The 26,271-nt window shown below is 40.6% G+C and overlaps 11 protein-coding genes across 11 annotated transcripts; 6 read left to right on the top strand and 5 right to left on the bottom strand.

Moving 5' to 3' along the window:
* Nucleotides 1–100: 100 nt before the first annotated feature.
* Nucleotides 101–2,110, bottom strand: V1514DRAFT_323657 (acyl-CoA dehydrogenase/oxidase). Its single transcript, XM_066926290.1, has 2 exons — nucleotides 1,927–2,110; nucleotides 101–1,759 (listed from the first exon to the last, which is right to left on the bottom strand). The coding sequence occupies exons 1-2, from the start codon at nucleotides 1,942–1,944 to the stop codon at nucleotides 167–169; spliced, it is 1,611 nt and encodes a 536-aa protein (XP_066786262.1). The 5' UTR covers nucleotides 1,945–2,110; the 3' UTR covers nucleotides 101–166.
* Nucleotides 2,111–2,399: 289 nt separating this feature from the next.
* V1514DRAFT_323654 (actin cortical patch SUR7/pH-response regulator pali) lies at nucleotides 2,400–3,578 on the top strand. Its single transcript, XM_066926289.1, has 2 exons — nucleotides 2,400–2,565; nucleotides 2,623–3,578. The coding sequence occupies exons 1-2, from the start codon at nucleotides 2,521–2,523 to the stop codon at nucleotides 3,373–3,375; spliced, it is 798 nt and encodes a 265-aa protein (XP_066786261.1). The 5' UTR covers nucleotides 2,400–2,520; the 3' UTR covers nucleotides 3,376–3,578.
* A 27-nt stretch (nucleotides 3,579–3,605) lies between these two features.
* V1514DRAFT_323653 (uncharacterized protein) lies at nucleotides 3,606–6,491 on the top strand. The gene is made up of 2 exons (XM_066926288.1): nucleotides 3,606–4,384; nucleotides 4,433–6,491. Exons 1-2 carry the CDS (start codon nucleotides 3,865–3,867, stop codon nucleotides 6,361–6,363), a joined length of 2,451 nt encoding a protein of 816 aa, XP_066786260.1. The 5' UTR covers nucleotides 3,606–3,864; the 3' UTR covers nucleotides 6,364–6,491.
* Nucleotides 6,492–7,337: 846 nt separating this feature from the next.
* Nucleotides 7,338–9,582, top strand: V1514DRAFT_8715 (permease for cytosine/purines, uracil, thiamine, allantoin-domain-containing protein). The gene is made up of 2 exons (XM_066930165.1): nucleotides 7,338–7,779; nucleotides 7,854–9,582. Exons 1-2 carry the CDS (start codon nucleotides 7,629–7,631, stop codon nucleotides 9,383–9,385), a joined length of 1,683 nt encoding a protein of 560 aa, XP_066786259.1. The 5' UTR covers nucleotides 7,338–7,628; the 3' UTR covers nucleotides 9,386–9,582.
* A 75-nt stretch (nucleotides 9,583–9,657) lies between these two features.
* On the top strand, nucleotides 9,658–10,377 carry V1514DRAFT_323646 (peptidyl-prolyl cis-trans isomerase). The gene is made up of 3 exons (XM_066926287.1): nucleotides 9,658–9,831; nucleotides 9,936–10,196; nucleotides 10,274–10,377. The coding sequence occupies exons 1-3, from the start codon at nucleotides 9,736–9,738 to the stop codon at nucleotides 10,289–10,291; spliced, it is 375 nt and encodes a 124-aa protein (XP_066786258.1). The 5' UTR covers nucleotides 9,658–9,735; the 3' UTR covers nucleotides 10,292–10,377.
* Nucleotides 10,293–12,723, bottom strand: V1514DRAFT_323643 (uncharacterized protein). Its single transcript, XM_066926286.1, has 2 exons — nucleotides 12,358–12,723; nucleotides 10,293–12,267 (listed from the first exon to the last, which is right to left on the bottom strand). The coding sequence occupies exons 1-2, from the start codon at nucleotides 12,469–12,471 to the stop codon at nucleotides 10,465–10,467; spliced, it is 1,917 nt and encodes a 638-aa protein (XP_066786257.1). The 5' UTR covers nucleotides 12,472–12,723; the 3' UTR covers nucleotides 10,293–10,464.
* A 149-nt stretch (nucleotides 12,724–12,872) lies between these two features.
* V1514DRAFT_349651 (WD40-repeat-containing domain protein) lies at nucleotides 12,873–14,259 on the bottom strand (the record flags this gene model as incomplete). Its single annotated transcript, XM_066929381.1, has 3 exons — nucleotides 12,873–13,580; nucleotides 13,646–13,894; nucleotides 13,969–14,259. 3 exons carry the CDS (start codon nucleotides 14,257–14,259, stop codon nucleotides 12,942–12,944), a joined length of 1,179 nt encoding a protein of 392 aa, XP_066786256.1. The 3' UTR covers nucleotides 12,873–12,941.
* A 411-nt stretch (nucleotides 14,260–14,670) lies between these two features.
* Nucleotides 14,671–18,729, top strand: V1514DRAFT_8541 (uncharacterized protein). The gene is made up of 3 exons (XM_066930160.1): nucleotides 14,671–15,302; nucleotides 15,363–18,042; nucleotides 18,098–18,729. The coding sequence occupies exons 1-3, from the start codon at nucleotides 15,046–15,048 to the stop codon at nucleotides 18,458–18,460; spliced, it is 3,300 nt and encodes a 1,099-aa protein (XP_066786255.1). The 5' UTR covers nucleotides 14,671–15,045; the 3' UTR covers nucleotides 18,461–18,729.
* A 79-nt stretch (nucleotides 18,730–18,808) lies between these two features.
* V1514DRAFT_300802 (uncharacterized protein) lies at nucleotides 18,809–22,496 on the bottom strand. Its single transcript, XM_066925535.1, has 5 exons — nucleotides 22,244–22,496; nucleotides 22,095–22,162; nucleotides 21,950–22,035; nucleotides 20,224–21,899; nucleotides 18,809–20,159 (listed from the first exon to the last, which is right to left on the bottom strand). Exons 1-5 carry the CDS (start codon nucleotides 22,247–22,249, stop codon nucleotides 18,936–18,938), a joined length of 3,060 nt encoding a protein of 1,019 aa, XP_066786254.1. The 5' UTR covers nucleotides 22,250–22,496; the 3' UTR covers nucleotides 18,809–18,935.
* On the top strand, nucleotides 22,451–24,755 carry V1514DRAFT_323630 (uncharacterized protein). The gene is made up of 4 exons (XM_066926285.1): nucleotides 22,451–22,992; nucleotides 23,046–23,942; nucleotides 24,008–24,232; nucleotides 24,304–24,755. The coding sequence occupies exons 1-4, from the start codon at nucleotides 22,649–22,651 to the stop codon at nucleotides 24,545–24,547; spliced, it is 1,710 nt and encodes a 569-aa protein (XP_066786253.1). The 5' UTR covers nucleotides 22,451–22,648; the 3' UTR covers nucleotides 24,548–24,755.
* Nucleotides 24,520–25,638, bottom strand: V1514DRAFT_287680 (uncharacterized protein). Its single transcript, XM_066925227.1, has 3 exons — nucleotides 25,548–25,638; nucleotides 25,368–25,428; nucleotides 24,520–25,302 (listed from the first exon to the last, which is right to left on the bottom strand). Exons 1-3 carry the CDS (start codon nucleotides 25,591–25,593, stop codon nucleotides 24,864–24,866), a joined length of 546 nt encoding a protein of 181 aa, XP_066786252.1. The 5' UTR covers nucleotides 25,594–25,638; the 3' UTR covers nucleotides 24,520–24,863.
* Nucleotides 25,639–26,271: the final 633 nt, after the last annotated feature.

Here is a 26,271-nt window from a genome sequence, read left to right as displayed (position 1 = left end):
AATTGATGTAGTTTATCTGGCATAAATTGAGTTTCTTTTCGCAGGGTAACTAGATGTGACGTCATTTAACTACGTTGAAGGGTTTGGACCAAATTGAATATTAATTGAGCAAATAGTTTACATTCATTCATATTTCCGAAATACCTAAACTCCCCAACCACAAATATTACAACTTTGAACCTAGAGCCTGATGAACACGCAAGGATTGCCGGACCGCCAGATCGAGCATAATTTCTTCCGAGCCACCAGGAATAGCATAAGCCCTGACTTCTCGGTAAAGCCTTTCAACTTTACCACCTTGTCCACCTCTAGAGTATGCAAGGCCACCAAATATTTGTGAAGCTTCACGGGCACAATACTCAAAAGTCTGAGTGGAAAGAGCTTTCAATCCAGCAATTGCACCCCCCAATCTGTACATTGCTTCCTGTTCAGAGAATGACTGACATTGGAAAATGATATTTTCAAGCCAATTTGAAACAGCTTCAACCCTGATGGCCATGTTTGCAAGCTTAGCCCTAATCACTGGGTGATCAATCAATAGTTTCCCAAACGTCTTGCGCTTGTGCGCGTACTTCATTGCTTCTTCATAGCAAACACGGGAAAATCTGTTTGCTTGAATTATAATTCCAAGACGTTCGTGATTAAAGTTTGTCATGATGACCTTAAAACCTTGGTTTACCTTGCCAATTATATTATCGACAGGAACCTTTACGTCCTCAAACGTAACATATGTAGTTCCAGAGCTCCACATTCCAGAACAGTCCATTCTCCGAACGGAAACACCTGGCATTGTTTTCTCAATTAGAAGAAGAGAAATTCCACCCATACCATCACCTCCTGTTCTGGTAGCAACAGTGAAATAGTCTGCATAAATTCCATTGGTGATCCACTTTTTTTCGCCATTCACAATATAATGTTTGCCATCATCGGTCTTCTTTGCAACGCATGTGATGTTGGCAACATCGGAACCAGCGTCTGGTTCGGTGATGCAAAGACAAATGCGCTTGTCGCCGGAAATAAGACCCGGCAGTACGCGTTTCTTGACGTCTTCTTTGCAGAACTTGATGACAGGAGGTGCACCAATGCCATATCCACCTAGCAGGTTCCAAATCAAGCCTCCTGAGCCAGCCCTAGCAAGTTCATCGGTAAGAATATATTCATGAAAATGATCCCATTGTTCAGGAAGAACACTCTTTGGCCTAATATCAGTATACTCCACTGGATAATTAACACCAAGAGCGCCAGCAAGATAACCGCGCAGTCCCATTTCCTTATAGATTCCTTCAGGAACTGTCTTTTTTTCTTCCCATTCATCTACAAAAGGCTCGATCTCTGCCTCTACCCAGTCGCGTACTTCTTTTCTCAAAGCAACGTGTGATTCATTGTAGTACGTAGTTGCATAGCCTTGATACCAGTTTGGATCGGCAAAAGGTACTAAGTCGCCATAAGAATCAAAAAACCTTGGCTGATGTTCATATGAAGACTTGACAATGGATAATCCAGATGATTCTTGAGTAAAATCTGGAACAATAGGCGCGGGTTCACCAGTTCCGATTGAGCCAATTTGCAATTTAGATTGATATTTTTTTAGTATGCCTGCATTGTGATATTTCCAAAACTGCTTAGATGCATCCTTTCCGGCTACCCTTTTCAAGATTTTTTTTCCGCCCGGATGCTCGTTCTGAAATGAAGAAAGATCGTAGACCCCATTATCAATAACAACCCAAAGGGATTCCTCTGAGTTGTGTTTTGCAACGTCCTAGATGGCAATAATTTAGCAAATGATAAAATTCTAATCAAGTACGTAAGTACGTAAGTACGCAAGTAAGTAAGTACGCAAGTAAGTAAGTACGCAAGTAAGTAAGTACGCAAGTAAGGAAGCACGCAAGTACGTAATTACGTAATTACGTATGCAGTATCTCATACTTCTGTGGTAAAGCTCATAATCGTAGATGCTATAGATGATTATACGAAGTGTGAATTGCAAGTGCTACAGGAGAAGAAGTTGGAAATATATACATTCGACATTTGTCGGCCACACTGTATAATACGTGAGCCGAGGTGGGCCAAGTTCGGAACGAAATATTCGAATGTGGGGATTGGATTTCGTTCACATGCTCTTCACAGAAGGGACTAAAAACTTCCTTGTTAGTCAATAAGTCATGTGTGCATAAAGTGATAACTGTAGTAGCGTTTGTGCTGCTCGTCTTTCTTAGATCAGCTCTTATTCATCAGAGCAAACTTTGCGCATCGCCACATCAGGGGCGGTGCAGCCACAAATGAATTACGTATTAGCGCGCCGAGCCCCGAGCTATGCCCCGAGCTAAGCCCCGCCAGTATATACGCAATGCCCTGGTTAAAAATAGCAAGGTGGCTGGTTCGCAATGGCAGCAGCCAAACTTCTGTAATAATACATAAACAACTCACATTCCTTTGTTCCTGGGTTATATACTTCATAGCATTTCAATTCGATTAATTTCACTAGTTATTAAATATTACATAAAATATATCTTTAAAAAAATGGCGGCCGGAAGAAATTGTCTTATCATTACATTCCCATTCACAGTACGTGTTTTTAATACCTGCATTTATGTTTTTTATCTTTAACATGACCTTGTACAGTTTACAGTTGCAGCCCTTGTGCTGGTCATTTTTGTTCTTCTTGGAAATCTTACTGCGAATGGTATTCTTTCAAAGCTCTACTTTTTGAGAGTCAACATCAGTGACCTCAAAATCGAAGTGGATGGCCAGAGTTACGCCATTAGCGACAACGCTCTCCCAGACTTTTACCAAGCCGGCATATGGAACTACTGCCAGGGAACTATCTCAGATAACGTCTATAATGTTACGTCTTGCACGAAGTCTAAGGGATTGTTTGCTTTCAATCCCATTTCAATTATTGAGGACCAACTCGATGTTGTAATTAGCAACCTTCCTTCTAACGTGTCAGACGCTCTCAACACTGCCAAGAAGATTGGTAATGCTATCGTCGTTCTCTACTGTGCTTCAGCAATTTTTTTCGTTTTCGAGTTTATTTCCGGTTTTTTTGCGTTTCATTCCAGAGGTGGTTCTTGCTGCACCATGATTTTTGGTCTAATCGCGGCTGCTCTCATCATTGCTTCTTCTGGTTTGGCTACTGGCTTTTCTATTGTTCTCAGAAATGCATTCCAGGACAACGTTAGTTTCTTCGGTATTACTTCTCAAGTGAACTACAACATGATTGTGTTGACTTGGGCGTCTGCAGTCGCTGCAATCGTCGCTGCGATAATGTGGCTATTTTCTATTTTTTGCGGTTCCACGAGATATTCCTCAAGAAGAACTGAAAAGGAATTTGTGTATGCTCCGGTTGAAGCCCAGCCCTACGGTGTTCGTTAAATTATTTTAAAAAAATCATTAATCAAGACATTATATCACGCTTTTGTACTGTTTTAGATTTACATGGAACTTTTTCGGTGTTTGATGGAGTTTTTTTTTCATTTCGCATTGGTTATTAATGAATATTTGGTTATTCTATAGAATGTTGATACGTATAAGGATTCTTGGATAGAATTAATTTAAAATAAAATTGTAAGCCAAAAGCTATCTATCTCATCACTTGCAGTATCGCACTGTTTTGTAGCAATTTTTAACCGTACCTGTGACAGTGCTGTGATCTTGTTTTGGTGCTCAAATCGCGGATATTTCGCTTGTTTTCAATACTATATTATGCCGATAAATTGCCTCGCTTTAAATAAATGGCGTGGGGATTTCATAACGGATATCCCGCTATATAACAACACAGGCATCTATATTACTTGAAGACATTAGGAGTCTTAGTGTTTGACGAGTGTTTGCTCTTGAACAGACGCCGTGCATCTCGCGGCAATGAGCTCAACGCAACCTGCTGCTGCAAAGCAACAATTGAAACGTGACGAAGCTTATCCGCACCAAGCCGAGCAAATTCTTAGTTCGATTAAATCACTGGCAAAAGGCAAAAAACCTATTGTTTCTTCAACTCATGAGCACCACACTGGTACTTCTCTGTTTTCATCAGTGGCGTCGTTAAGAAATGCAAAAGGTTTGTCTATTGAACACCAGCGATCAGCTACTTCTCAGCAAAGTTCAAGAAGCTCAAGACAGAGTCAGTTGACGACACACTCTCCGACTACTTCTATTGACAAACACGCAAACGAAGATTCCATACCGAAAAGTTCTCGATATAGCAGTCCACAATCATTTTTGTATGGTGATCAACCACGCTTAAGGCAGAGTTCTTCACCAGTACCCGTGTCGGATGAAGATGTTGCCAGGATTGCCAATCTTTTAGTGCATCTCCGTGACTCTAGAGCCGCAGATGTAACTATCGGCAAGAAAAAAGTGAGCCAGGCTCGAAGAGGAGAAGATTGTGCGTATATGAGCGGTTTAGATTGATTATTTACTAACCAATTTACAGATATTGTGGCTAACAATGGCCGAGACATGATTTCACTTTCGGCAATCTCAAAGCGCCGCATTTTACGAACAAAGGCATGGTTTGAGTTGCACGCTGTTTACATGACACAAGCGCAACGAGTAAATAATTTGTCTAGCAATACAAGTTATCATCGCGCCGGAGTGGATGGAGTATACAATCCGTTACAGGTCATTCGTGATAGATATGTTCGAGCTCGACTGAAGCAACATGTCGAAATACTTGAGTTGTCAACCATACCTCCTGCTTCAACAGTGGCAAAGCAAAATCCGGCGAATAAAATTATATGGGAAGTCGATGTGAATGAAATGTTTGCTGACTGGGGCTGGCGCGAACGAAATCGTCAGTTGATGATTGATCGAAATGGGTTGCCTCTTTATGGGACTGCTGACGTTACAACATCAACTGCTGAAGTAAGACATGGTGGCGAAGAGATAAAGTCAAAGATTAATAAAAAGCACATATCTGATCATGATAAGGAGCATTTATCAAAAGGTTTACACATGCCAGATTACTATTTTCGTAAAGGCATATCTCGTGAATTAGAGAATCATAGACTGCGTCGATTACAACGGAAAAATAGGAAAAAATGGTTTGGTAATGATGCAGATAATCATTCAGATGATATGGACGAAATTATTGACGATGAGGAAAAGGAGAGTGTGTATTCACGAAAGGGTGACAACGGAGCAAAGAAATTTCAGTCCAGTACGAGCAGATTAAAGATAAAGTCACATCGTCAACCCGACAGGTCACCAAATAATTCATCAAGGTCGATGTCGAGCACGTCGTTGTCTAATTCTACTGAATCTTTCAGAAGTTATTCTGGTTTAGGTTCTGAATTCAGTTCTGATTCCGGTGCACTTTCAGATTTGGAAAGCGACGAGGAATCTGATAGTTCCGAGCCTAACGAAACTGCCTCCGCTAGCTCTTCTCGCTTGCTTTCGTTGCATAAGCGAACCTCACGATCTCAAACTCGTTCATCATCTCCTTCTCGCGCATCATCGCCATCTAAGTCACGAAATTCATCGCCAACCCGTTTTTTTAAGGGATTATCAAACACCACGCCGTTATTATCACCAGTATCTGCAACTGGGCTGCTTTCTGTTCCGATTATCGGTGCAACAGGTTCCAAGCATGCTCCCTCGCACCGTTCAAAAAAACACCGACAAGAAAAAGATAACATCAGTGAGTATAGTTACGGGTTTTCTGATGTACAGCTGTCTCAAGTTACTTTCAAGCCATTAAAAGATCAATCGGCGTCTGAAAGTGGGCTACCGAGTACGACCAGTAGTTTAAAGAATGAGATTAATCGGTTGACTGATTTTGCAGAGCTTGTACGTGAGTTGAGATATCTCGAGGCTCAGTTTTTCGAGCATGGTCTTAGATCCAGCATTTTACACTACAAGTACGATGAAGCGCTTAAAACCATCGGTGGAAAAGAGCGCGATGAACAAAACAGTGATGACCGGCGCACGATCAAGGCGGTGTGCAAGTCTTTGGTCTTGGCAACTCAAAATTTTCAAAACAATACTCTCGTGAACAGTCGCCAACTTCTTTTATCATTATCGACCAGAACTGACGAACTGACTAGTACGCTGTCAACTAATTTCCGTGCCCGATTTGATTTTGCCATTTCTGCCACAGATCAACTTAACGCTGAAGTCAGCACGACCTTAAACATTCAGGCTCGCAAGCTTGGTGAAAGTCTTGAAATTCTTGAACGTCAGTGTGCCTTTTTCGGTCGTCGCGAACAGATGAAGGGCAAGTTAGAAAAATTTGGTTACGCAGTACTGGAGAAATTCGTTCTCCTCTTTTTATGGGGGGTTTGGGGAGTTGTGTCTGTTATTCGACTGGGTAGATGGACTTTTTCGTGCATATTCCATGTTTTGCGGTGGTTAATTTGGTGCTGATATTAATTGTTCAGTTGATTTTTTTTTTTGTGTTTTTGCGCATAGATAGGAGTTACGTGTATATTGCTTCACCATAACTAGCATACGGCTAAGTTAGCTAAATTAGATAATAACGCATTTATCGGTTTACACTAAGGTTTTTTGTAGTTGTAACGTAGTTTGTAATTCTTCCATTGAGATAATTTTGTTTGGGAAAAACAATTAACAGTGCGTATAATAAGCTGTAACTTTTCGTAGTGAGTGATATTATATTTATGTGGTAGTGGATACTATTTATTTGCGTTGGCATGGGACGGATGGGCTGGCAAAGAGGCTTTGCGCTAAAACGTTATCGTATTTGTACCGCAGCAGGTCCAGCGAAAAAGATAAGTCTTCGGACTTCTGCGAAACGCCCCCCGGACAGGCCGAGGAATACAAGCATCTGCATACGAGTCAGATGTTATTTGATAGCGGCGCAAGCCACACAATTGGGAAACGTATGCAAGTTACGTTACGAAAGCCATTGGTTAGGTAGCACAAAAATGGAAACGAACATTCGTACGGATGAGTTGATGCCTGGGCGACTTAAAAAATTGTTAAATTGTCGTCTGAGCGCTTTTTTTTTTGTTTTTGCATTTATATATAGTTAACAGTAGGTCCTAGCACAGATTGGGAGATGCATTTTAACGTTGATCATGGGTAATCCGGATATTTACCGCAATGACCAGCTATACTCCACCCGAGAATGGGTAGGTTAAGAAAGCGGACCCCTCGTATACGCACGGATATCAATTATTGGACGTAATCTCCCGCGCGCACAAACATTTTCATTTGGAACTTCAAGATCGCGCAAAGATTAATATTAAAGGGCCAAAAAGAAGAACATTTGGCTCCGTCAATTCAGCATGCATCATGTTTACTAGTATAAGCTTCAATATTGACTTATACAAACTTATTACTCGAACGCATGGTTAACCTTCGACTTAAAACGCCACAAAAGTAAGTTACCTGCAAGACGTCTCGACGCCCGCGGCCCCCGAAATGGGCCGAATAGATTTAAGTCATAATATCCAAGCTTTGGCCGGTCTCTTCCCCGGGTACGTTCGTTATCATTGTGGATCGTAATGTCTGACCAAAAATGATATGCGCGTACTCCTTGTATTGCTTGAACTGATATGGCAGACAACCAAGTTGATATCCGGTCACTGTATAAGATCAAATAATAAACATATTTAAATATCCTCATATTTTCTTGATTAATTTATTATTCCCATAGCGTATGCATCATGAACAACAAGATCAGCCATAACTTCGCAGTTTCTAGCGATCCTGTCATCGGCGAATCTGCTGATGGCAGTAGCTCTGGAGGTTATTTCTCTAGAATTAAAAAATTTTGTGAACTGGATTCTGTTTCTAATGGAAGATATTCAAACAAAGGTAAAACTTGCTGCTGCTCCGCCTGACAATTTTTTTTTTTTTTTTTTTAATCTTATTATATTAACTCAATTCAGATCTTGACCCTGTTCCGCTTGCTGAACGAACATGGATTCATCGTCATTACGCCGTGTTTTGGATTTCTGATAACCTTTCAGTGTCTGGTTTCCGTAATGCTGCATCTGTGATGGAAATTGGCTTGTCGTGGCGTCTTGCCCTTGTGAACGTTACGCTTGCCAACATCATTTGGGGTGGTTTTGTTTACATAAATGGTATCGCTGGTGCCAAATATCATATTCCATTTTCCGTGCATACCCGAGCTGCTTTTGGGTACTATCTTGCTTATCTTATGATTGCCATGCGTATGATTGTTGGCATCTTTTGGTACGGTATTCAAACATATACTGGAGCTGAATGCGTGCAATCTATTCTTTACGCTCTTTGGCCGTCTTTCCGTAATGTCCCCAACACGCTTCCTGAGTCGGCAAACATTAACACCCAGTTTATGACTTCATATGTTATTTATTTTATCACCTGCCTGCCATTTCACTATGTTGGTGTTCATAGGATCAGATGGCTGTATCTAACGAAGACGATTACTCTCCCCATTTGTTCGTTGGCCATTATGGGTTGGATGATCAAGCAAGTCGGTATTGGTGAGACTTCACTTTTTAAGCAGGGCAATACTCGCCAAGGATCCGCGCTTGGCTGGGCCTTCATGTCTGGCTTGTACTCCAACATTGGTTCAGGTGTGACCCTTATTTGCAATGCCAACGATTACTCTCGCTATGCCAGAAGGCCAAGGGATACATTTGCGACCGCACTTTCTGTGCCAATCACTGCATGCTTTGTCACTTTTATTGGTGTTGTCTATGCTGCCGGTTCAAATGTGCTTTACGGTTCTATTTTGTGGGATCCGCTACTTATCATTAACCATTGGACTTCTAGGGGTGGCCGTGCTGCCGCATTTTTCTGTGCGTTTAGCTTTTATCTTTCTCAGCTTGGTCTTAATATTGCCGCCAATTCGCTTGCGGCGGCTAACGACTTGAACTGTTTGTTCCCTCGGTACATTAACTTAAGAAGGGGTCAATTCGTTGCCGCGTTTCTTGGCGGATGGGCTCTTACTCCATGGAACATTTTGACTTCGGCTCCGGCATTTTTGAATTTCATGTCTGGATACTCAGTATGGCTCGGCCCGCTAGCTGGCATCTTGGTTTCCGATTTTTACATTGTCCACAAGCAAAAATATAATGTTTACGAGCTTTATAAGTTTACCGGTATCTACAGATACTGGCATGGCATTAATTGGCGTGCGTTTTTGGCATTCACTATTGGCTGGGTGCCATTGTTGCCAGGGTTTATTCCAACTGTGTCTTCTAACAGCACGTCGACCGGCATGGTACATCTTTATAATCTTGGGTTTTTTTATGGATTCGGTGCCGCATTTTTTTCGTATGCAATTATTTGTCATTTCTGGCCTGCTCAGGCAACCATGCTTGCCGAAGCCATTTTTGTTGATGACGAAGGTATTGATGCGGTTGGAGTTTTGGAAGCTATTGAAGAAGCCAACTTGGGAAGTTCGTCTAGCGTGGAGGTTGAAAAGAATTAAAAATCTTTTTTTTAAATTTCGGTCTGATCTCTTTTTTTTTTTTTTTTTTCTGTGTGTGTGTAAATTGTGCATTTTGTTTAATGGATTTTTTTTTGACGCTGGTATTGCATTTTTATAGATTAAGAAATACATACAAAATCTCATAATATGTGTTTTTTTTGCTCTTGGTACAAATGAAAATAAAAATTCGCAGTCAATCAATTCTAGTAAAGTAAATTTTATAACTACTTTTGATGAACATGCCCTTACGCGATATTTAATTTAACAGTTCACATGTAACTACGCATTCTTTTATATATACATAAATCTATAAATTAATTAATTATCTTGACTGTACATCATTAAATTAAATGACTGCTAAATCAAAATCCAAAGGATCAAGTACGAAAGCAGTAGGATCTGCTGATGGTTCGAAAAAGGCATTAAAGCCTGCAAATGCAATCAAGGTAAATTGTATTTTAACGTATTTTTTGTTATTTTTTTTTTTGTAATTTGTTTTGATAAATACTGAATTACCCTTCCATTTTTTTCATATCGTTGCTATGTTAAGCCGAGGCATATTTTATGTGAAAAATATTCCCGAGTGATGGAAGCGCTAGACAAATTAAGATCGGGAGACAAGTTCGACCAAATCGCCAAAGAATATTCCGAGGATAAGGCACGACAAGGCGGTGATCTCGGTTGGAAACCACGATCAAGTTTAAATCGCGCGTTTGAAGATGCCGCTTACGAGTTGCAACCAAGCACGGTTGATAAGCCTGTGTTTACCGACCCGCCGATAAAGACTTCGTTTGGATATCATATCATCATGGTGAGTAAAATAGCCCGTCTTCATTAAATGGTCAACAAAAAAAAGTTATTATATTGTTTTACTGACAATAAACCCAGGTGGAAGCACGAAAGTAGATATAAGATAAATTTGTATATTATTATTTCAGGCGTTAATTATAATCATAACTATACGCGATACCATTTCATGACATGCCCCTTTTTACTCCTCATAAATTTCGTAAACCCCGCATAAAACTTGAAAAAAAAAACAGAACAAAAAACAAATCATAAATATTCATATGCTGTTGTTACATTATAGCACAAGCTTGAATGTTTGATGCTCGCCTATTATTTCTTCGGCCATGCAACATGCGCTGCACGTTTGCAATCTCCAGCATGTCATCCATGTCATGCGCGGCCACAATTCGCGTCAACAAGCCATTTCTAAAACGGTTCCTGAGATGCTTTCTTAAAGATAATGGTTGCAAAACTGTCTCAATCGGAGATGATGACGATGACGATGATGACAACGATGATGAAGCCCAACAATTGTTATAGTATTGTTGCAAATCAAATCCCGGCCTATACCATGCATTAAACCCAGATGTCTCATTCAAGTAATCATCATACTTGTGAAGTGGATCGTCTGTAATGTATTCTGAAAACTCTCGTTCGAGTTGAACTGCTAGATCACATCTGCCCATAGTAACATATTCCACATGAGCATCAAAAACTTGTTTCCAACTATGATGACAGTTAACATCAATCAAACCGGTTGGGTATAGTTTTGTTCCTGCACAAAGCTTGTCAACTGATGGCAGGTCAATAAACTTATTTATGACATCTCGACTCATATCCTTAGTTAAAATGTCTACCGATTCAAACGGAATCTGAATAATTAATCGTTCTGAATTACTTCTCATTACCGCAAGCAAACTTTCCCATGTTACGTGAGGGCAGTCATAAACGGAAAGCCTCAACACGACACCAGCAAACAATTCGTACGAGGGCGGTAATATCGTGCCTTTTTCAATTAATTCCTTATAACGAGTCATGAGCCTTGCGATCCGCGACCTGGTAATAATGATTGCATGATTAACCATCACATCGGATACCCTAGTATTGTCCAACTCGAGATTACGAAGCATAGGGCATGAATCTATCAATTGAGTTACGCCTTCATCCGAAAAGTTCTCACAGAATGAAAACTGTCCATGCTTAAACACTTTCCAGCATTGCGATTCACATATTGTAGTTATCGTATCATCCGTCAAGTTTGTACAATTCTCACAATCTAGAAACATTAAATTTGGCGTGGTCGGAATAAGTTCACCAAACGCATCATCAAAAAGTGCGGGAATCCCGGCGACTTCCAATTCGCAAAGCTCGGGCACAACGTGGGCAAGATTAATGATTGCTGCTGAGGTTAACAAAATACATTCAGACAAACACAATCGTCGTAACTTTCTCGGTGTAGCATTAGGCCGATTTGTTACCGGATTCTTCGCGATCGGTAACGTGCTGTTGTGCACAAAAATACGAACGCTCTCATCCGTAAGCGTTGTGCAAGATCTCATGTTTAGAACTTTGAGATTATGACAACCGTGTAAAGCCGACATAAAATTTTCGTTTTCGACGCCCTTTAGCCCATCAATTAATAGATGACTTATGGTATTGCTGCAGGATTTAAGCACATCCAACACACCAATGGCATCGATATTTGCACACCCAGACACGTCAAGCGACACAAGGTGTCTGCAAGCTGATCCCAGCGTGAAACAAGTCGCATTCGTGAGCGTGGTTACTCCATGAAAATCAATGTGCCTCAGTCCTCGATTTTTCTTGACAAGCTGAGTGAGCGCATTGTGATCAAACGCCGTGCAGCCTTCAATACTAATAAATGACAAGTTTGTAAGCGATTCGGATATGGCCTTGCATTGGTGTGGTTCCAGATGATTACAACCACGGAGGTTTATCTCATGGATGAAGTTTCCCGCATGCTTGATTACCTTCACGATCTGGTCGGACGGAATTCTTTGATAGTAGCCAGAAATATCAAAAGATGACCATAACGCACCGTCAAAACAAATGCGATACCATAACTTAGACACCTATGGTGACATCTAGTCAGAGAGGCAAAATTCATTGTGGTATTATTAAAAGTCATGAGATTGTCGACAAATCGAGCATAACAAACTTACAACCGATACTGACACAAGCGTTCGGTGGTCAATATAGCTGAAGATCTTGGCCATCAATTCCAATGGTAACAATTTGGCTGGATCAGCCATCTTGATCGGCAAATCCTTTACCATTGTCGCGGTCACAGTGGTATCACAATTTTGTCGGGCTCATACCAACTTTGGTATTAATCCAATCGGTAAAAAGCCAGTCTGTTCTCGGTTTCAACAGGTAATCCTAGCTAAATTTTAAAGTGTGCAAGGCTTAAAATACGGTCATCAACAAAGGATCGCCAGACCACTCAGGGCTCATTTACGGCGTTCGGTAAGACAATGAATGAGTTTAAAGTTCAGGCGTTAAGATATACTTTTTACGGTCAATGAACCATTTTATACACAAGCAGGTAATGAAATACTGGCAAATGTGAAATTAAATGAAATAAGTATTATGAGAAGTTTTGTTTATTCATGTTTTTTTTTGACTTGGCGTGTGATTATTCTTGTCAATATGAAAAAAAAAAAAAAAAAAAAAAAAAGAAATCGAACAATTAGATCTAAACGGAATTATCACCTGATATATATTGCACGTACATATTCACTGAACACTATAATTTAACGGCTTGCACGCCTCTGCCAGCAATCGCGGCAATCCAGTCGCCTCCAGCGTTCCAAGAAATATTATTGACCTCAGCTGTTTCAGTATACGCCAACGCGATTTCTGAACGGTCTGAGGCGACGTCCCATACCAAAACTTGAGAGTCATCTGCAGCAGTTGCAATCACGTTACGTTGTTGAGGAGACCACTCTACCGCATTAACGTTGGCGGAGTGCGCTTCGAGTTCGATTATAGGCGCGCCTGGCGACCGAATATCGAGCACGTGAACAATGTTGGAATCGGCCGAGAATGTTGCCAATAAATTTGGATCTCGCTTGTTAGTGCTAATGCGCAGTAATGGTGGCGGGGAAGCAGGTTCGTAAATAATTGTAGAATGCTCCAAACTGCGCAAGTCAAACACTCTTACCGATCCGTCAGCACCAACGGACGCAAAGACATCAACGTTACCGGCGGTGAATCTGGCATCAAAGACCTCCTTGTCATGTGCAATAAGCTGAGTTTTGGCGGTCGAAGTGTTGAGATCCCATATAGTGCAGGTGGTATCAATTGAGGATGTAATAACAAGAGAGTTATCGGTTTCATTCCAGTCCAAACTGGTCAAGGGTGCAGTGTAGTCGGACTTTGTTTTCTAAAATAAAGATGTTAAAACATTGCAAATAGAACGAAAAAGCCAAAAAAAAAAAAGCAACATGCATTTGCCAATAGTGAGCGTTGCCTCAGAGATTTTGTGTCATTATTATAATCCCATATTCGCAAGAAATCACCAGCAGTGGCTAATCTTTCGATTCCATCTGACTGTGAAGAACGTCTTGCAGGATCCCAAAGGATCCTTGTGCAAGGGTAAGCATGAGCAGCCTCGGCAACTTTATGTAGCTCCAAAGACGAAACTTGTTGCCCGTTTGGTTGGTGTTCTGCTGATGACGTAGTTTGGATGATTTGTATCTAGAATAGATTTTGAGGTCAGATCATTGCATGCACCAGAGGCAAGGCAAGGCAAGGCACGACGCAAGACTCACTCTGTTTCCCGAGTCTTCTGTACATGTGGCAACCGCAATTCGACCAGATCCGCGCTGATAAAATGTCTTTGACCAGTCTACCGCGTACAGCGGCCAATGAGATTGGAAATGAGCTGCCCGCTGAGAAGCAACCGTGCCGTTGTTGGCGACCGAATTGTTCCTGCTGCCACTCATGAGCGATGACGGTGGAGTAAAAGTGGAAGCAGACGCAAACCCAAACGACCTCGAACTAGCCGCCGAGGTTGGCAAGATCGAGTAAGAGCTCCGTTTGGAGAGCTGGGGTTGTGACATTGAACCAACAAGTTCCCCCGGAATCAGTGCAATCATAAATAGTAATAATGCTGTGCTGTGTAACTATCACCTTGCTTGTGGGGTTTGGGGTTTTTTGACCGAAAGCGACGCCGCAGAGATGGCGGCCGGGTAATCTGTGTGCGGCCGAACCCGAAGAGTGGATTATATAAGCGATTGACATTACTATAACTATCAATTTTGACACCGAGACTCTTTCCTGCTAACAAATCTAGATGTAAGGAAAAAAAAAATAAATTTGACCTTTGTTTTACTCGTAATTGTAAACTGTGACCTTGCAATTCGTTTTGGAGCCACTCGCTTGGGAGGGAAGGAGCTACATGGCAGGCAGGTCCTACCGAGCCAGTCAGCTTTTCGTTTGGGATCGCCAAAAACCCAAATTGTAGCAGGCACGAAAGGTGCCCAACTTTGATGAGATTTTGTACTCGTCGACCTGTATATCCTTTACTCGTGTTCTAATCGGCGTTCCTTAGTGAAGCACTTTTTGTGTTTTGTGTTAATTCATTTGCTTGGTTTTAGTTTACTGCTGAAATTATAATCGGGCCCGTGTGCCTGATTGCAGATTAATATTTTGACTTGGTTTCGCAGCATTAATAAATACTATACTTTGAGTTAACCACCACCACCCCACCACTGCTTGTACTTCTACTACTGCTACTACTGTTGTTGCTACCGCTACAGCATTATTTTGCAAATTTACGCATTGCAGTTTTGTTTCCCAAGTCTACCAATTCTTCGTCTCCTTTGGAACCAGATCATGGCAACAGCATGACTCACAGGCAGCGGCGAGCATCTTTCTCAATATTTGCTCCTCCAAGCGCGGATCCAGAACCTACAGCAATGGGTGACTCTAATTGCGATGCCATTGTTTCTCATGGTACATTTATTGCATCGTTTCCTTGGCACCTTTCTCCGCTTGGACCTCAAGAATCATGGTCTCAAACTTTCAAAGCCCAGTTTGAAATGATACTGGCATCTTCTTTCCCGACTTTGCTCTGCTATGGTCCTGAATGCGTTTTACTTTAGTAGGTTTTTTTGAGTCTTTTTTTTTTTTTTTTCAAAGCTGAATTCTAACCCACATGTAGCAATTCTGAGTTCGCTAGAGTTGTCGGGGCTGATAATGACCTTATGTTTGGCAGGCCCTTTAATGACGTATGGCTCGAAGCCGAGTTGGATTTGGAAATTTCTGAAGCTCTTGCGAATTGCCACAGGACCGGAACTCCTGCTACCAAGACTAATCACCTTTACTTTGTTTCCCAGAAACTGAACGACGGTAAAATCTTAAAAAAAGAATCATATCTTAATTGGACGTTGGTACCAGTACCTGCTGAATACGATGATAATACAACAGTTCTTGTAACCGTCACAGACAATACGGATGCTGTACTGTTTGAACGTCGTATGCAAGTTCTCAAAGAATTGTACGATGCCACAGCGTCTGCCGATGCTCCACCAAAGTTTTATATACAATCAGTTAACGTTTTACGAAAACATTGTTCGGAGGATATTGCGCTGTTCGGACTTTATGTAATAGAATCAGTTAGCTCAAAAGTGCTCAGATATCAGGGCGGCTTCGGCTTGGGAGGCAACCCAGACAGAATTGAATTTCACACTCACCCAGCTCTTTTTGAGCAAGCAATTCTTGACACTAGCTCTTCAGCGGTTTATATCACAACTAGTACTGACGCGTTTAGAGACTATATAGAATACGATCCGACACGAGGCTGGAGTGATGAGGTCAGAGAACTAATATTTCTTCCAGTCATGCGTAACAATGAAACAGTTGTTGGTGTTGCAGTTATCGGGTTAAACCCTCGAAGGTCTTTTGATGAACCTTACGAATTATTTCTGGAACTACTAGGCCGACAACTTGCTAACGGTATCGATAATCTTCGGCACATTGAAGAAACTTCAGACAAGCTCAGCTGGGAAGTCGCCTCAAGTATACGTCAAAAGGAAGAACTAGAAGAGCGATTGCTTGAAAAGACCAAACAGTTACGAATCAGCGAAGGCAGGTTTTCGAAAATGGCTCATATCTTGCCTGCCGGCCTGTTCCTCGCCTCTCCGGAAGGGGACATAGTTTATGCAAATGATGCATGGTACAGAATATCATCACACCCTAGAGATCTGAATCCATCATTTTGGATAAAGTCAGTGCACCCTGGTGATCGTGCTATGGTTCGTGACAGTTGGAGAAGAGTCATGCAAGGTCAGGAAGAACGGATAGAATTCAGATGGGTACGACAAAGGTCCGATCCTGCTAATATTGAAAGATGGTGTGCCAGCGCAGTTTCAGCTGAATTTGATCCTGAAACCGGCAAAATAGCGAATATCACTGGCATTTGGACTGACATCACGGAAAGAAAGCAGTCTGAGGCATTGCAAAGACAGCGAGCAGATGAAGCAGTAGAGAGACGGCGGCAGCAAGAATATTTTATCGATGCCATTTCCCATGAAATGCGTAATCCTCTTAGTGCAATCATTCAGAGTGTCGAAGTAGTTTCTGGGAAGGTCAACAGTCTTGTAACGATGGTGCGGGAAATAGCAGAACGATTGCCACCGGATCAAATCGACAAGCCGTTGTCAGAACTTACCGAAAGTGCCGAATGTTTAGATACCATCCAACTTTGTACATCACACATGCGACGGATTATTGCGGATACGATCAACCTCAGCAAGATGGAATCGGGATTGTTTCCCATTAACCCGGTTTATTGCAAGCCTGTTTCTGTTGTGAATGAAGTATTAAAAATGTATGAAAACGAACTCAAGAGTTTATCAATTACTAGCGGAGTGGAAGTTGGAGAAGCATATAAGCAACTGGTTCCAGATACTGTCAAAATGGATCCGCGTAGGGTGGCTCAGGTGCTTATTAACTTGATTTCCAACGCCATGAAAGTTCTCGCATCTTGTGATCGCAAGACGATTTTAGTCAAATTGGATGCGTCCCTGACCAAGCCAACGATCAGGTTCCAAAACAATTCATCATTCTATTATCAGCAAACTCGGACTTCCAACGCTGGATTTGAAAATTTGGTTTCCACATCACCTTCTAAATCCTCACATAATGCATCACTTCCGACATCTTTTTCTACATCAGCTCTTAATCATATTGCTTCACATCATCATAACCAACAACAGCAACAACAGCAACAACAGCAACAATATCATCAATTAACACCATTGGGTGGCCGGTCGGCAAGCATAAGCGGCCACAGTGCAAGTGCAGCTGCATCCATTGCCGGTCCCGGTACAAGTCATAGTACGGCACTTAACAGTGGAAAACTACATAAGGCGACTTCATATGCAGCTCTGGCAGCTGCATTGTCTGAGTCTCCGATTGGGTTGTCTCTCAGTACTGGTGTCGAATCTGAGGACAAGAATTCAATTTTTATCACTTTTGTGGTTAAAGATAGTGGTTGCGGCATGGATCACGAACAATTGGCTACTGCTTTTCAAAGGTTTACGTCTCATTTTGCTCCACGAACTCATGTAAATTATGGTGGTTCCGGATTGGGGCTATATATTTGCAGAAAATTGGTTGAAAACCAAGGTGGAGAAATTACTGCGGATTCAAAAATGAATGAAGGGTCGGAATTTATTTTTTACATCAAGGCGTCAAGGTCAAGCGGTAGCGAGTCGTCTTCAGTCATATCGAGTGCTGCGCCAAGTCAGCCACCAAGTCCGAAATTTTCCAAACCTTCGCTTACTAGTCGTGATCGTACAGCTGCAACTCATACTCAGAAAGTTATCCTTATTGTGGAAGTAAGTTTTTTTTTAATTAAAAAAGTCAAATTTATATACCAATTTTAAATTATAGGATAACTTGATCAATCAAAAATTACTTCAACGACAATTACAAAGTCATGGGTTTGCCACATTGATTGCTAATCATGGGCAAGAAGCTATTGACGTGATCTTATCTGGCGAACGACCTGATTGTTGCATCATGGATTGTGAAATGCCAATAATGGATGGCGTGAAAGCTGTTGAAAAAATTCGCGAACTTGAAAACCTAGGTCAAATTAGATTTCGTCTTCCTATTATTGCTCTGTCAGCTAACGCAAGGCAAGTACATTTTGATCGCATGTTTGCTGCCGGATCGGATCGCTACGTTACTAAGCCGTTTAATTTTGCTCATTTAATTCAAGTTGTTAACGAGTTGATTACGGATAATCAATGAACCAAAAAAAAAAAAAAGAAAGAAAGAAACTTACGTCCAAAGCAAAAAAAGAAAAGCTTTCCTAAAACTTAATGGAAAGGAGTGCGGTTTTTTTCTATTTTTTTTTTTTTTTTTAATAATTCATTTCATTTTTTTCCAGTTTTTCTAAAATTGGTACGATATAGACGCATGGGATTTTCTTTTTTTTTTTTCTTTTTTACCTTTTTTTCTTTATAGGGCAAAAAAATCCTTTGATTGTCAAAAAAGTGTTTTTTTTTTTGTATTATTTTTTAAATTTTTTTTTTTTTTTTGCTATTTTGAGCAAATTTTGTATCTTTTTTATTTTGTTTCATACTACGTATATAATATTTAATAGACTTGTAATGTTTATTTTTAACGAAGAAAAAAAAAAAACTGTCTATAAAATTATTGCCTAGCTAGAGATATTTTACTCAATTAAAGTAGAAACCCAACCCAAAAAGAAGAAAAAAATTTTTTACTTCAATTTCAACGTAATATAAGGAACTTCCACATCTTCATCATTCAAATCATCAGCACAAATTTCGAAAATCAAACTCTTGGCGTGTTCCGGAACTGGTTTTTGAGAAACAGTTTCAATTAACTTGGTTAACGGCAAACGATACTTGTCAGCCAGTTTCTTTGGAGGAAAGAAAGATGCGTATAATAAGCTGACGCCATACGACAACATGGTGATCGTCAACCCTTCCTTTTCCTTGAAATAATCAAGAAGTTCGCGAAGCGTAATGTCTTTCTCCAGCGTGAATCTGTCCCAAATCTTATCAACTTCCTTGCCGTTATACTTCAACTTTGATGATGCGATTGGTTCAGAAAATCCAAAGAACGGTAACGAAAGGTTGACAAACCCATTCTTGTACGATTCAACCTTGTTCTTGCCGTCAATAACCTTGTAAAGTTCAAGATTAACCAAGCCGGTCACGAGCGCGGTGGTGGTTGCGATGGCGGGGATGATACGACCGGCGATAAGCTTGGTCTTAAGTCTGTCCGCCGGTTCAATCTGATAATTCAATGCACGTAAGTTTGAGGCCGCCGTGATAAAGTCAATGTGAAAGTTTGAGTCATCATCCTTCTCAAATTCGACAGGAACCAATCGATAACCGGCCAATGAGGATGGTGGTGGAAGACTCTCGCCAAGAACTTTTAACTCGTCTTGAGTGAAATCGAGACCATCGCTATTAACGGGTTCATTTTCGTTCACTTGAATGGCCACGCCCGACTTCGGCGAAAATTCAGGAACGATAATATTGTCTAAAACTTTCTTAAACAATGCCGCATCAGATGAACCTTTCAATCCATAATTAAATGCGTGCAAGTTCGCGGCAGCAATAACAAATTCAATATGTGTAGGATTGTTGTAATCAAACACAAGTGGATTGGGAGCACGCTTGGGACCTGACCAAAATGGTGACCCTGACGATGTGACTGCGTCCTTCGGGAAATTGTATAACAACTGTTGAATCTCATTGTTGTACTTTCTTTCAAACTCAAGTCGCGCCCAAACAATGCATTCATCGAATGTTAATGGCTTGCTGGTAACAAGATACGACTGGATAGTTTCCAGAATGGACTTCTGATCACCGCTCTGCTTTAACGTGCTCTCGACAAAATCAGGATGCGACAGGTAAAGGTTGACATTTTCGACTGGCAAAACGAAAAATTCTTGAAACAAGTTCTTTGCCCACTAATGATTCAAAAAAAAAATTAATTTTTACAATGTCAAACCAAAATAATCAATTAATACTCACAGCAATTGTGTGCTCAATCTGGTTTGGAAAACTTCTCAAAGTGCAAAGAGGAATGCTCTTCTCCGGTGGATCTTGCGAAGATGAGTAACTCTCTGTCAAGCTCGGATAAACAACCTGCGTGTTACCCTTTGTACCAAGCGTGCCACTTTCCAACAATGGCTTGCGATAAAACACGCAGCGTCTGTCAACATAGGTTCTGGCATCAACATTATCTAAAGCATTTGTGACTGCATCTAACCCAATCCAGAAATCATCATCAAAGATATCTTCGGTTTCAGCGCCCACCTTGTCCTGCTTGGCTTCAATGTGACCAGCAAGATCAGGGTTCATGACAGCAACTGCGCGGGCAGCAACGTCTGATTTTTGCTTGCCAACGTCCGCAGGACGGAACAAGAACTGTCGATTCAAATTAGATTTCTCAATCGAGTCATTATCGGTCACAAAGACTTTGCCCTGAGGACCGCTGCCAAGGCCAATCAATGCCCAATTCTTCAACATCTCGCAACCAATAGCTCCAGATCCTACCAAAAACTCTTTTAAATTAGAAATCTTTTCATGAAACTCTCTTCCAAATACCGCAATCTGATTATCATATCTTGAACCGATTGGTGCAGTGTTCTCGGTATTTCTTGGATAATTCTCTGGAAGCGATTCCAAGGAGTCAAAATACAAATATTGTTTAACCGGAGTAAATTTTCCTGAAGACGCTTTCAAAACTTCTTGCGCAACAATGCCACCAAAAACAGCCGTCATTGGAGGCAGGTCACCACGGGCTTGGTAGGCAAGTTCTTTGATTAATTTCTCGTCAACTTCAACATCACCAAGAATATTAGGATGCTGAGCAGCAAGTGTCTTGGTTAAATGCAGCAACTCATTTGCATCTTCATCATTTAAAGGACGTGGCAGTTGACCTTCGTGTTTGTTAGCAAACCCACTTAACGCTTGGAATCCGAGGTGAAGCTGCGGAGGTCTGTCAAGCTTGGCGAAATCAGAAATCAAATATTCCGGCTTTTCCAATTGTTGACCAAGTGACTCGAAATCAACCGTGAATGGCACTTGAACCTGCGTGAAAAGCCCGCCTTTAACGTAGCTGCCAAGTCCCTTGGTAGAACCAATATTAAACGCATATGGGCCCAAGACCTTGACTTTGCGCGGAAGACCATCATTAAGAGATGGAATGCCTTCAACTTCTGAAAACTTGACATAATCCCCATCCTCGAGGCCGTGTCGAGTGTCATCCAAGACAGCTATATTTCCTGATTCATCAATGTCGGAAACAATGCCATGGATTGGTTCGTTGCCGGTGGCATCGACGATCTGGAAGCTCGTACCAAAATCATTAAAAAGAGTACCAAATAAACCTCTGACGTCTGTTGCAATAAACGCAATGTTATTTTTATGAGTAAACTCGTTGATCTTGACTTGCGTTTCAAGAGAAGTCTCGGTCAAAACAACGACTTGAAACTGGCCGATTGCGGATTCATCCAGCGGAGCATCAAGAACAGAAACTTTAACGTATTGATTCAATTCCGCAAGTCTTTGAGCAGTAGCGACCGCTCTTGGAATGCCGATATCTTTCTCGCGAAGAAAGAATTGAGATGAAAGGTCTTCAAGTCTGGTTGGAGCTGGATCCCACAAGGTAATGCTCTTGACGCCAGCAAGTGTAACGTTTTTAGCTGAAAGATAATCAGCACATAAAAAGTCATCAATTAAAATGTCGTCTTACCAATTTCAACACCAAGACCCTTCAAACCAACTATTAAAATGTTCGAGTTGTTCAACCGCTTCATAGCTTCAGCGCCAAGCACATAGCTGATTAATACCATCAGCCAAATGATCAATGATGGCTATTATTTTAAAAAAAGACTTACAGCTGACGAGAGTATAAACCCTCATCGATCTCCTGCTCGGGTTTATCGACTTGCATTGTGTTTAGATCCTAGTCCACAAATTCTTGTTAACGAGCCGCATCAAATACCTATCGGTCGACAATAGAATTGAATAACCAAGAATCACTTACAGACATTATTCCGTCAATTAATAAAAAATAATCTAGCAAGTAATGGAAGTTTCTGTATTTAGACGTCTGAGTTTAGTGGGTGAGTTATATATTTCAAGGTCACCAAAATAACCTGCAGCAAATTGATCCTGCAGTATATATATATATATATATGTCCAGAACGATTGAAAATCAGTACAATATATTTAGAACTGACACTACCTCCCTGACTAATCCTCAAGCACGAACAGTGATTATGACGATTATATGGAAGTTGCTGAGAAATGGTCCCCCGGATTGGTGATGGACGAGAAAACCCTTTTCCAATCGAATAATCAAGAAGGCTTACATAATTTGCCACGCTTTAAAGCGCGCGCGCAATTGTCCGTTGTTGTTTGTTTACAAAATACTTGATGGTGGTCGGTGATGTGCAAAGTGCCAAATCAGACACTTCGTTACTGTTTGTCTTTTTTTAATTTCAATATTGAGATTATTGTTTCACAAATGCTTCATTCCTATTTTTCTGAAAATGCAATCTCCTCAACAAGAATACCCATTCAGTCACTACTTAACAGCGTTAGATCTGACGACATGGCTGACAATGCTTTACGATTTTCAAATCATCAGAAAAATTTAACTTGGACTAATTTAGAGCTTTGCCAGCTTGTTCAAGATATGCGAAGTTACTGTAAGGTACATCGACCTTCTCTTAATGTTGGGTCTAAACCTGTCGAAGAATGTTACCTAAAATTTATCGAATTATTAAATAAGTAAGTAACCACGAATCAAAAAATACTTGGATACCGACCCTGACAATTTTCAGTCTTGAGCGAGTTCTTTCGATTACTGATAGCAGTTCTGAATGCTTTCAAAGCTATTTATTATGTAATAATATATCATTAACCGTGGATCATACTGATGAAAATGATAGTAAATTAGTATATTTGCTAGGCAAAGATGACAGTGCATCAGCAGATAAGTCATGTGTAGGTTTATCACAATCTGGCTGTTCATCTCTAGAAGAGCTGCAATTTTCTAACATTAGTGGTGATAACATATTGAAGGCAGGCGTGAATTTGACCAGACCCTATGAATCATCAAAGAGAATAGTTAAACCAGTTCAGCCACAACAACACTCACAACCACAACAATTTCAGTTATCAAATTTTGTCGACACAGTCGATCAAGAACCTCAATTTTTAATTAGTTGTCGCGGAATACATTCAGATCACTTTAAGTCGACTTCCCCGTCAGCAATCACAAACTGGACAAAATTATATCCTTCGAAATTTGATGGTTTGTTTTCTTCATACCCAATTGCTGATGGCGAACCTGTTTCTGTAAAGCCACAATATATTCCACCTGACACTGTGAAAACTATCTCGATGTTGATCATGTCGGAGTCATGCCCATTTCTTCTCGAAGATTTGCCGTCGTCTCCCTTCGAAAGGGAGGATGTGGCAGCTGCAAACGATATTTTGTCTGAACCAGTAAATTATAGCGGAAGAATAATCAGACGACGGAAAAGTCAAGTAATTGATTTTGAGTACAACGATTCAATAGAAAGCAGAAATTCTGTGGAGGCTATGTCATCGCTTTCAGATGATCACTTGAACGATCTTTTTGAAGAGCCGGTCAAGTCCAGATATGAAGCTGAGTTAAGGAATATTAGGGATTTTAATAAAAGCCCTCCATTAAAAATTCGAAGATTTAGTTCAAAGTAAGTTTAATTTTTGATTATATAGATACATATCAAAAACAAACATTTACATGATTTCTTTTTAGTACAACAATCGACGAATTAAGTGCTGATATGGTGGACTGTATTGTTAAATTAAGAGACGATTCACGCTTAGCTTTCACATTAATTGCCGAGATTGTATCTGACGGCAGTAGCCGAATTCTATCTGGATTTCAAGTCAAAATTGCATATGACCGAGCTAAAAGTACGGTCGATAGTAAATTGGATTCGAGTTCAGAAATACATTTACATGCTGATTCAGTCACTGAGTAAGCCAAATTTTATTTCTTGTGGTTTTATTTTTTTTTTTTTTTGCTTATGATGTTGACTTATTTTACAGCAGGCCTTTTGAAGAACATGAAGAACGACTTTTGATAGAGCTTCGGCAGAAAAAACAAGCAAGATGGACTGCGATTAAAAAACATTTTCATGAACGATCGATTGAGTATCTACAAGCTCGTTGGAAGGAAATTAAGCCAGCACAGTCAACGACAAGTACTATATATTTAAATCAGAAGAAGAAAAAGAAGAAGAACAAATCAAAGTTCAAGATGATGGAAAAGTCTGATGAGCAAGATGGTTGAGATTTTAATTCTGAAGTAATATATTGCCAACTTATTTATTCGCACGTGACAATCCGCAATCGGATGGCCTTGTGTCAAGGTGTAGAGTTTATTACGAGTGTTACTGTATAATTACTTGACTTGGCAAAATATTAATCAATGTTTGGGTTTGGGATTTTTTTAGTTACCATAATTGATCCAATTACTACATTGTTTGAAAAACGAAGAAGTCTTTCTTTCCTAAAAGAATTAACCAAGTTCATAAATTGTTTCAATTCATTATGTAGTACAACTTGAAAACGCCGATGCAAATTTTTTGTTTCTATTTGCAAGTCGTTTAAAGCAAAGCCAAAACCAAGCTGGAGACGGCCGAAATTGCGAGAACGGCAGCACCGGAACGGACAACACCCTTATTGTTAACGAGGGCAGCAGTGTCCCAGACTAAATGACGAATACCGTTGAAAGCATGGAAAGTGAAAGGATATGAAAAAAGAAACTTTAAGCTAAACTTTGACAAGACTGAAAGCGAACCGAACGAGGCAGCGAGAGATGCGGAAGAGAAATCGAGCCCGACGGTAGGTCCCAATATGTATCCCAGTCCGAGACCGTAAAATCCAGCGGCAAGAGCAACACCAGTGATACGGTGCAAGCCGGAAAGATACCAGGTTATTTGAGGCTTGTAAATGGTAAGATGAGGAGAGATTGGTCGCGCGCCTCTTTGCTTAATGAGAATTTCCTGAGCTTCAGCGGGAGTAACAGACTGCGTGCTCAATTGTCTAATATTGGATTCGAAGTCAGCCAACCAGGCGTATTTAACTATTTTATTATCTGTAGGTTTTACCTCGAGATCAAAGACAACGGCGCGATCGTGGTAGCCGGTAGACGGGCAGACCTGGTGAAAGCTATACGGAAATTGCAATTTGATATCAGTAAGCCTACCCCACACTCCGAAAAAGAAAACCAAGCATATCTGCCAAATTCATGCCAGTATAATAAATGGCAAAGAAAAAAAAATACCTACCATAGAGAGCATGATGAGCTAAAGGACGAACTGTTACAGGAGCCATTGTTAAGTATAAAAATGGGTGGGGATGATAAAGATCTAAAGTCGTATTGAAAGAGAATGAATATAATTATTGACTTACCCGACGCTCCGGTCACTATGCCGAAGCGCCCGCTCCCAACCCGAACCCTGGCCAGCGCTTTGTTTGGGCCAATCAGGTCTGGCTTGATCATAATACGGGTGACAGCCGGGTAAACCACCAATGCAAGGTTTGCAACCCTATTTCTATAAAACCCGACCCGATCCCTTTTTTCTTTTTTTTTCTTTACATACCTTTTACACTCTGGGTCGATTTTATCATTTTTTTTTAAAATGATACTTATGATGTTTTAAGTCTAATTCTTTAATGTTTTCTACGACTGCATTTTTAATTGGCAAAGAGGAGAGCAGTTGTGCCCGATTAATCACGCTATAAGATATTCACTGTACTTTCCAGCGTTTCATGCCCGGGTCACATCTAGTTATTTGTTTATATAGGAATAATATGTATTTAAAGCTTTAGATGATTTTGTAGTAGCAATACGTTTAGACCTGACGATCAAGTGTTGGCCTCGACCATCAACACGATCCTACACATGACAAATCACAGATAATAAAACGCATGATCAATTTTTATTGACGGAGCCTTAAGGCTAGATGTACTATATATACTTTACTATATACTGTAGAAACAACAACATAC

This window comes from Lipomyces japonicus (genome assembly GCF_038497905.1).
Source record: "Lipomyces japonicus strain CBS 7319 unplaced genomic scaffold V1514scaffold_1, whole genome shotgun sequence".
NCBI lineage: Eukaryota > Fungi > Ascomycota > Lipomycetes > Lipomycetales > Lipomycetaceae > Lipomyces > Lipomyces japonicus.
This window is presented reverse-complemented; position numbering and strand designations above follow the sequence as displayed.